This window comes from Osmerus eperlanus, unplaced genomic scaffold (genome assembly GCF_963692335.1).
Source record: "Osmerus eperlanus unplaced genomic scaffold, fOsmEpe2.1 SCAFFOLD_271, whole genome shotgun sequence".
Classification (NCBI taxonomy): Eukaryota; Metazoa; Chordata; class Actinopteri; order Osmeriformes; family Osmeridae; genus Osmerus; species Osmerus eperlanus.
In genome coordinates this window covers 14,261-23,816 of record NW_026911963.1, presented here as the reverse complement: position 1 = coordinate 23,816, position 9,556 = coordinate 14,261, and the positions used below count along the sequence as shown (strand labels likewise).

The 9,556-nt window shown below is 43.4% G+C and overlaps 1 protein-coding gene and 1 long non-coding RNA gene across 2 annotated transcripts; one reads left to right on the top strand and one right to left on the bottom strand.

Moving 5' to 3' along the window:
- Positions 1-432: 432 nt before the first annotated feature.
- LOC134016845 (uncharacterized) lies at positions 433-4,898 on the bottom strand. Its single transcript, XR_009929668.1, has 3 exons — positions 3,853-4,898; positions 3,091-3,687; positions 433-1,951 (listed from the first exon to the last, which is right to left on the bottom strand). It is a non-coding gene; the product is annotated as an uncharacterized LOC134016845 (long non-coding RNA).
- On the top strand, positions 4,754-9,042 carry LOC134016844 (prostaglandin reductase 3-like). Its single transcript, XM_062456112.1, has 2 exons — positions 4,754-5,369; positions 7,659-9,042. Exons 1-2 carry the CDS (start codon positions 5,080-5,082, stop codon positions 8,584-8,586), a joined length of 1,218 nt encoding a protein of 405 aa, XP_062312096.1. The 5' UTR covers positions 4,754-5,079; the 3' UTR covers positions 8,587-9,042.
- Positions 9,043-9,556: the final 514 nt, after the last annotated feature.

The following is a 9,556-nucleotide window of genomic DNA, read 5'->3' as shown; positions in this document are numbered from 1 at the left end:
GCCGCCTGATCCCAGCTTGCCCGCCCGCCTGCGCCAGGCCCTGGTTCCCCCGGTTAAAAGTAGTGGATTAGCCAGGTCATTAACCGACCCGGATCCTCTGACATGATTAGTCAGCCAGCAAAGTCCATTTGTCACCTGCACAGGCAAATTGAGTTGAGGCAGCACTGGAGGCTATAGGGACTGTATAATATCAAGCTGATTAGATCAAGGTTTCGCCGGACCTGACACCCTACTGAATTTGTCAGCATTAATCGTTAAGGCCTGTCAGAAAGCCATCAGCTCTACAGATAATTAGAGCAGGGCTAATGAAGCTTAGGGAAGCTACCTTACACCCCTCCCTTCTAATCATTAGGAACCCCCCCATCACCAAGAGAGAGAGAAAGAGGTGTGTTTTTCTACTCAGACCATGAAGCCCAGTGTGTGACACAAGCCCAGCCTTTAAATGAAAGATCACTCTTTCCCCCCCCCCCTTTTTTTTTTTTTTTTAAAACAATCGTTCTCATCCTCATTACTACTGGTTGAGGCTTCTAAGTCAAGGACGAATCTCACTTCAGCCTAACGTCCGCATGAGAACTGCACACACACACACGCATGCACACACACACACACACGTTGTTAAATTGACTCGAATTAACTATGGACAGTCGTAAATTAAATTAATTACGCACTATAAACCTACATCTGAAATAGAAACATTACATATAAATGGTCTCTCCACGAAAACTAAATATACATTATGGAAATCTGGGCCAATTTACTGTCTCAAGTAACATTTGAAAGATGGCACATACACACACACACACAAATAGAACACACACACAGATGCAGTAACACACACAATTGGCTGAGCAATATCTTATTATTACAAAACTGTCAAGTGATAGGCCTTGTGTTAATGACATGAGGTTCATTAGCGTATAACATTAACTTGTTACAAAAAAATAGTGTAATGTCCATTGCAACTCTCAAGTGTGAGGTTTGAACTTTTAGCGAGTGCTTGCAATGCTTAAGAAAAACCTGGAAACGTGACTAAGAAGCCACAGAATAGTCTTGTCTCGAAGATAAAAAACATTTATCTTGGAGACACTCCTCAACCCTTAGACACACATAAAAACAAAGTTACATACTGTATAAATATATGTACCTATTATAGCGTCTATCAAAAATATACAACAACACACAAAACACAAAGTCCTGTAGGATCTTAGGGGTCCATCTGTCTGAGTGGCCTCTCCTGGAAACCTTCTCAATGATCAGCTCTCATTCCAAACTCAACCGACGTTTAGCACTCCTCCAACCGCTCTTTCTATAAATCTCTCGCTCTACTTCTCTCTTTCTGTATCTGTACCTCCCTCTCCCTCTCTCTCTCCCTCTCCCTCTCCCTCTGTCTGTGTCTTTCCCTCTCTCAGACTACAGTGTGAGACAGATCAGTAACAAAACCCTGTGTTGCACCAGCTGGTGTGCATTTTGTATTTGTTCTAGCAGACAATCATAGTGTGTGTGTCCTCTCTGCACAGCCGACATGATACAGAGATAGTGTAAACTGTGCTTGTCGGCCTGGGATTGACCCTGCCGTGACCCCTTATGAACACACCGTCAGAGACCGTCGGGATCAATATGCACCATGACACAGGGGTCAAGGTGACATGGTGTTTACATGCAGGATCAGCTGGGAATCATCACGGAAGAGGTGTGTATGTATTGTATTGTATGTGTAGATTGAGAGACTTTCATGCTGTGGGTCCATCAGTACACATTGAAGTCTCTCTTCCAGTTTTCTTTATATTATATCCAGTGGATAGACAGGCAGACGGATATTAGGAGAGAGAAAGAATGAGAGAGAGGTAGAGAGAGGTAGAGAGATAGTGAGAGAGTGAAAAAGGGAGCACTGGTTGAATGTTCTTCCCAGCCAGTCAGTCACCCTCCGACTCCCCTTCTCTATCTTTCACTCCTATTTAAAAAGACAAACCTGCAAAGTTCAAAGTCTTCTCTACTCCCGCTCGCTCGCATTTCAAAATCTCTTTAAAATTCTACAACTGTCTTTTGTTCACTGCAGTTGTTAACGCTAAACTTCAAAGGCCCAGCCTCATTAGGCCAGACCATGAAATCCTTGTCACTCATTTACATTTGTTTAAAGGCTAGAGCGGGGAAGAAAACGAGAAAGAGATAGAAAGCCTCAATCCAAATCACTAAACCTCATCTTTGTATGGCTGTTTCCAGCTATCTGGTAGGTCGGTTGGTCCTTGCTGGTCAGAGAGTAAACATGATTGGTACTGGTGGATACTTGGGGATGGGGCATCTGAGATGGAGGGTGTGAATTGAGGGTAAATTGTGTGAATCCCTTCTGTCTTTACTTCAGAGAAGCAATATAAACTTCCAAGTGCCCTAAATAATTACAAGGCTATTTAATAATAGCTCCTTTTTTGAAGTCTTTGTTAGACGTGTATCCGTCAACCGCTCACATTGTAACCAGCAGCAGTTACTTCAAAAATAAAGATGGGGGGGGGGGGGGATAATTTCTCACTGATTCGAAAACTTTTTTCATGTCTCCGTCTGACAATTGGGTTGTCCTTTGAGCGGCTAAATCTGTCAGGAATATGCTCGTCTCCGCTATGAGATTTATTGATGTTTATCAGGAATGAACAGATCAAAGCCTGCCACATGACAGGCGATCAATCACGTATCATATCAACGCTGGCAATCCTCTAATAAAACAGAAAAGAAAAGAGAACCGGCTCTCACCAGTTTTTCTACCCCCGTTTTCGACTCAATTATTCATAATTTCTCACTCTAAAAACTAAAGTAGCCCATTTGTCCTCGTGGAGTCCTCGTCTGACCAACCGCAACGGACTTCCTATCCCAAGTAAATATAGACTATCATTGAGTTATTACATGAACCCTTGTGTCTCAAAATAAACACATAGCCATGTGAAAAAGTATTCAAACTAAGGCCCTTATCATCAGTGAATTTATAAAACTAATCTAATCATTTTAAGAATCATAAGATTGTGTATAGCTATGGAGGCCTTTAGACTGGAGTGTGTAGCCCGTTGAATGTACGGTGGCTTGTGAGACGGAGCCCGGTCTTACCTGCGGATCGCCTCGGCTCTTGTTGCTTTCTCCTTGGCATAGTGTCCGTCACTCTCCACAATGATTCTCATGCAGGAACTAAAATAACCAGTCTGTCAGTGGAGAAAAACCATCCCGTAGTTTTCTGTCGTAAACAACTGTCAGTAGTTTATTTTACCGTTCTGTTGCCTGTTTGTTTGTTTTTTGTATCTTTACTAATTTAAGAATTCAGCCCACCTGACAACGTGCAGCTTTGTCTAATGTTTTTTTTTCACCAATACAGGCGAATGATCAAACACACAAAAGAAAAAGAAAAAAGTTTCTGAGAAATTACAACAGCGTTGGGGTGGTTCCAGGTCGTGTAGTGTCTATAAAAGACCATCTTCGCTCATCTCAGTCGCAGAAAAAAGCGTCAGACATCAGAGCCAAGTTTCAGTCACTCCGCTGCTGCCACCGCGGCTGAAATCACTATCTATCTCACGGTGTTGTTGGGCTACTTTGTGACGCCTTCTCTCCCCCAAAAAGAAATGAACTCGGATTGTAACAAAACAAATAAGTCCAATGTGAGCGAAAGCGTGTGAAATGTATTTCCGTACCAGCGCTTCTCGAACATCAGATCTGAAAAGAGAGAGAACAGAGAAAATAGACAAGACATTAGACGGTTAATGTCAGCCCGTCACCACGCTACCTCCGCCACATCAAGCCTCGCCGTCCGCGGATACTTTCGCTACTCACTATCTTGAGTCGAGCGGTTGGCATTCTATTCAGTTCGATCCTACTTACATTGGGAGTCGTGAAAATGATTCTCACTGGCCTCTGGTCTAGGCAGACATTCGCGGGTGGTTGGCGAGGTGAGGCGCCCGCTACTAAAAGAAACAAACAACGTGAAGGCGTCCACCCTCGCGGACAGATCGACATGAACTAATTTCTCTTCTGTAAACTCCAGGGAGTGCGCTAGCCGACGTCTTCTCTGCTGCTCCGAGGGAAAAAACTGAAGCGCAGCGGATCCAGAAGCGTTTCAGACAGCATCAACTGATGGACAGACGCATCGAGTAGCGTTTCTCCGCTACACTCCTCCCCTCGCTACAAGCGCTACAAGCGTCACTCCGGCAGTAGAACCCTACCTGTCAATCTTTTTAATTGTCTTGTTTTTCCCCTCTACTTAAAAAACGAAGGATTGACAAAGAAAGCTTGGAATCAGTGGCTTGATAAGCAATGTCAAATTCTTATTTTGAGATATGGATATAGGCTACATCAACTTACGCATAGCCTATCACAACATAAGTTACTAATCTATAAGGCTAACAGTTTTCATCCAGACTAATTTTGTAAAGGTTATGATCTCAGGGTATTCAACATGGAGTCAAATTTGAGAAGAGGTGTTAGGCTATCTTGACTTTATGGATTGGTCACAGTTAGGCTATATGCTGTCCAATTGCTCCAGGGTTTAAAACGTGAGAGCAAGCGATCATAACCATATTTTGGCAACATAACAGCCTACTGCCAACGCATGCTTGAATCCATGAACGTGCCTCTTTCAAAATAAAATCCTCACTAAAGTCTTATATTTTCAGCGGGGGTTTAGTAGGCTACTTAGGCGAGTCTGCTGTTACTAACACATTAGAGTTTGGCATTTGAGTGGTCTAAACAATCGCTGAGAATGTATTTGGAGACTAGGGTTTGATTTGTTTCACCTTACTAGGAAGTGATTCGCGTCCGGGAAGAGGAGGGACTCCGACGATTAGCTGCCTGTTCGCCCGCATGCTACAAGGTTGCGCCGTGTATTTGGCTATGTAATGGGCATCTTAAAGACGTTAACACACGGCTACAGCGATTATTGCCTCAACGCCGCGTGCATTGTTATGTTTTAAAACAGCAAGGCTTATTGTGTTGTGGCCTGCTATGCAGAAGAAAGCCTAGCACAGGCTAACGATAAACACGCTGTTATTATAGGCTATCAATGCACGTTTAGTGTCCGTGAACTTTGTCACATTTCCCCCTGTTGGTGCAATGTCCACCTCGTTCTTCTCCAGACACGGTAGGAGGGTGTTTTCGGTAATCAGCGGGGGGCGCATCCGCAGTGGAACCGACGCACTTTCTGGAGTTCATTTCGTTTTGCGACGCTTCATTATAGATTTGTCATACTCCACGCACTTCATGGATTTTAAAGGCTCTTCGATACCGAGCTCTATGAAAAAGCTGGTCGTTACAAAGCTTAGTCAAAATTTTAAAGACGCAGTTGTCTTGCAAACTGTTCCAGTCCCTACACCTGGCGACGGAGACTTGCTTGTCAGAAATCGGTAAGTTTTTCGTAAGCTATTCTGGAGAGAAAAAACTCTAATTTGCTGCACGCCTAAATATGGATTCGTACAAACATTGGGACATGTCCCATGGAATTATAGACATTATTGATAAGCGCGGTGGTATTGTTTAGAAGTTACGAAATGATCCCTTACCTCCGCCCAAATCGCCATAAACATCCCCATCGGTGTCAACAGTTGCATCCATTTCAAGAGAGGGCGAAATACGTGAGGGATACAACCAAGATCCGCCCCTACATTTGTCTATCAATCCATCTCACCGTCTCTGTATCTCTCCTTACGTCACCATTCTGCGAACAGGAAAACATTGGGGCTGTACGGACTACACGAGAAAGACACCGAGAGGCATCTTTGCAAGGCGTTAGTGGTTGCAGAAATATCACCAAATCACCCGTTAAGTTAAAACTGAAACTCCGTCTGACTGTCCCGGCAGTCAGCCTCGGCCTAAAGCCTGCATGTTAGTTGCCTAGTCCAAGTGTCTCCGAGATCGATACTGTCGGCTAAGATGAGAAATGCAGTGATCATAATCGAATCTATTATTTAGTTTCATTTTAAAGAGCTAGAGCGTGGCAGATGTGATTGGATATTACTCACGAGATATTTAAATGTGAATTGAATGATTGTTGAGAGTTGTGGCTGAGCGCCTGAAATTGACCCTGTAGCCTTAGAACGTTGACCCTTTAGCCGAACTCTAGTCTGCAGCCTATAGTTTCAATAAAGTAAACGGCTATTGTCTTAACATATTAGGTATCTTACCACAGATATGTAATTTTGGTTGTAGCTTACACTACACCAATTTAGTATAAGCTATAAAACATATAGTCGTGTTATAGCATGAACGAATATATATAACCCCGTTGTGTTATAAAAATGTAACCTATATCTTTTCAGTCGTCTTGAGAATTACAAAAACACTGTTGATGCAAGCTGTTGCAGGTGCTCTACCTCTGACCTATAACATACATGTAACTCATGCATGTCGAAAGGCCCCAAGGAAACCATGTGATCACCATTGCCTCATTCACCTATTGTAACAGAATAGAACAAAGTACGACAGAATAAAACCCGTACTTTTCCTTTCAATTTTTTTCATAGGCCTATCAGCGTACTTGACGTAATTAATTAGCTTATACAAGATGTTTGTAATTCATTAAAAACAGCACTAATCACAAGTTGTCTCAATATAGCCTAATCATTACTAATAAAAGAAATGTTTAATTGCGTAGACGTTTAATCGAATTGTTTTTTGTACATTTGTTTTCATTAGACATTTCTGAACTCGAATTGGTAGGCATATGTCTAAATATATTGTTTATAAGAAGAGCAGAACAACAAATCAGTGCATTCATCAAATTAGGTGAATTATCATCTTCTGTGAGTTGATTGAAAAAAACGCTCTTGGTGCCCGAAACACACCATGAAATGCAAAACGTCGAGGCATTAATGCATATGATTCGTGCGGTCATTTTGAGTCCTTAATTCAGATGTAGGCCTAAGCACAAAATGCTAAACTGACAGTGAGTATAAGCTACGAGGCAAAAGTCTCCCGATGAATCTATTGAGTCAGAAAGTATTCAAACCGAGGGGTTTTCATCAATTTAATTGGTCTTGTATTTGTAACTTAACGGAATTGGTAGATCTATGCACCATGTGAGATCCACAATGAAGCCTCAAGCAAGGCATCTAATGGGGGAAAACATTTTTTTTTCATATTTATTTTGCTCACAGTCTTCCCCTTTATTATTAACAGCGTAAAAAACAACTAATATTGTTGCAAATATACATACAAGATATTTGATTATAAATACATACATTATTTTAAAGTACAGTTTGTTCCAGTGTGCATCTCTGAAGACAATAAGTCGTGACATCATGCAATGTGTTTTTTGATACAAGCCTTTTCCTGTCAGTACTGGCCTGTTTTCTTCAGGAGAAATGAAGACGTTGCCAAAACAAGCCAAGTGCCTCCTATCCTCGTGTCACTGATGTTTTTTAGGAGAGTGAAACTGAAAAGCTGACCTTCTCAGTCTTACAGTATACTGAGACTATTAAGATGAGCCCAGTGTCTGAGGAGATAACTCACAGACCAGTATAGGACTATAAATACTGATTATACCCACTGATTACTTTCAACAACCAGTTATTTGACAATAAATGACTTTGAGAAACTGTTGGATCTGTGTATTCTTATCCAATTAAAGTGTGTATTGTTTTATAATCACTATATCAACAACATTTGAAATATAATGAACTGTTCTTCTTTTTCAGGTTTGTTGGTATCAACGCTTCTGACATCAATTACTCTGCAGGTCGGTACGACCCGTCGGTGAGGCCTCCGTTCGACGTGGGCTTTGAAGGCATCGGGGAGGTGGTGGGGCTGGGCCTGAGCGCCAGCGCCCGCTACACCGTGGGGGACACGGTGGCCTACTTTGGGGACGGGGCCTTCGCAGAGTACACCGTGGTGCCTGTCAAGAAGAGCGTCCCTGTGCCGGCGGTGAAACCGGAGTTTCTGACGCTCCTGGTGAGTGGCGCCACCGCCTACATCGCCCTGAAGCGCCTGGGCGACCTGGCAGAGGGCCAGACCGTCCTAGTGACCGCAGCCGCTGGCGGGACTGGCCAGTTTGCGGTGCAGTTTGCCAAGAAGGCGGGATGCCACGTGATCGGCACCTGCTCCTCCAATGAGAAGGCTGGATTCCTGAAGACCATCGGCTGCGACCGGCCGATCAACTACGCGTCAGAGGACCTGGCCGCGACTCTGCGGACAGAATACCCCAACGGCGTGGACGTGATCTACGAGTCTGTTGGCGGGAGCGTCTTCGACCTCGCTGTCAACTCCCTCGCCACTAAGGGGCGCCTCATCGTCATCGGGTTCATATCCGGGTACCAGACCTCCTCGGGGGTCCAGCCCGTCCGGGGGGGGACCCTCCCTGTGAAGCTGCTCCAGAAATCAGCCAGCGTCCGGGGCTTCTTCCTGCCCCACTTCCTGGGAGACTACAGAGAGGCGCTGGTTAGCATGATGGGGCTGTTGGGGCAGGGCCGGCTGGTGTGTGAGGTGGACTGTGGGGACCTGGCTCCAGAGGGGAGGTTTGTGGGGCTGGAGGCCGTGTTCCGGGCTGTTGACTACATGTATGCAGGGAAGAACCTGGGGAAGGTGGTGGTGGAGGTGGGCCATGCCCTGGACACTAGTAAGCTGTGAGCCCAGAAAGGTGGCGGAGGTGGACATGGCCCCTAAACAAAAGGACTGGGACAGGTAGTCCCTGGTGAAAAGGCTGCTTCTTGGTTGTAGTCCAGGGTCTTGCTAACCCAGCACTATTACTGATAGCCCAATATACTATTAGACAGAACACACTGGGGGGCTCTGAACACCAGCAGATTTATTTTAATATAATTATAATACAAATGCACACAACTAATCGCTACTGTGACAGCTGAAATTTAATTTAGAAAAAATCAAACTGTTCTCAATGTAAACAATGTTGTTTTTTCAAACTCGGTTTGTGCTCTTTGTTGATATTGTGACATGCTTGTAATACAGTAAGGCCAAATCCTATTTTGATTATGTTGATAAAAAAAAAAAAGAAATGCAGGATTCTTCTGCTCTTTGCTTGTTTTGTCTTTTGTCATTTTCTCTTTCCCTCTCACGCTAGCTTTCCATCACTATTACAATTGTAAAATTAACATGATTTCATTTTGGTTTTCTAATGTGTCTAATCCGAGTTGACATGGAGAGATCAGTGTGTGATTGCAGCACTTTAAACAATTAACAAGCCCATCAGTATTTTCTTTGTTAATGCACCATTTCTTTGAATGCTATAAAAGGGACAGTTTAGCATAATTATTGCACTCGTATGCTTTTAGCATGTTAGCATGCCTCCAGCTATTTGACCTGAAGCAGCAAGTCTTTCTCTTTCTGTGTCTCTCTCTCTCTCTCTCTCTCTCTCTCTCTAACATGCAAAACATACACAATTTAGAGTATAGGATTATAAATATATTTGTAATTAAATTGTTAATCCTTAAAAAAAGAATAAGTTTGGAGAACTATCACCATTTTAACCCTTGTTATCTTCGGGTCATTCTGACCCATCAGTCATTGTGACCCACCGTCGTATTGCGACAAATTTACCGCATACAAAAACAAAGTGAAGCATTTTATTTTAACCGTTGGG

Bases quoted from the DNA above. Each gene is read 5' to 3' on its own strand.
- LOC134016844 (XM_062456112.1), top strand. From the start codon at position 5,080: ATGTCCACCTCGTTCTTCTCCAGACACGGTAGGAGGGTGTTTTCGGTA. The intron at 5,370-7,658 runs GTAAGTTTTTCG...CTTCTTTTTCAG, and splicing joins GACTTGCTTGTCAGAAATCG to GTTTGTTGGTATCAACGCTT.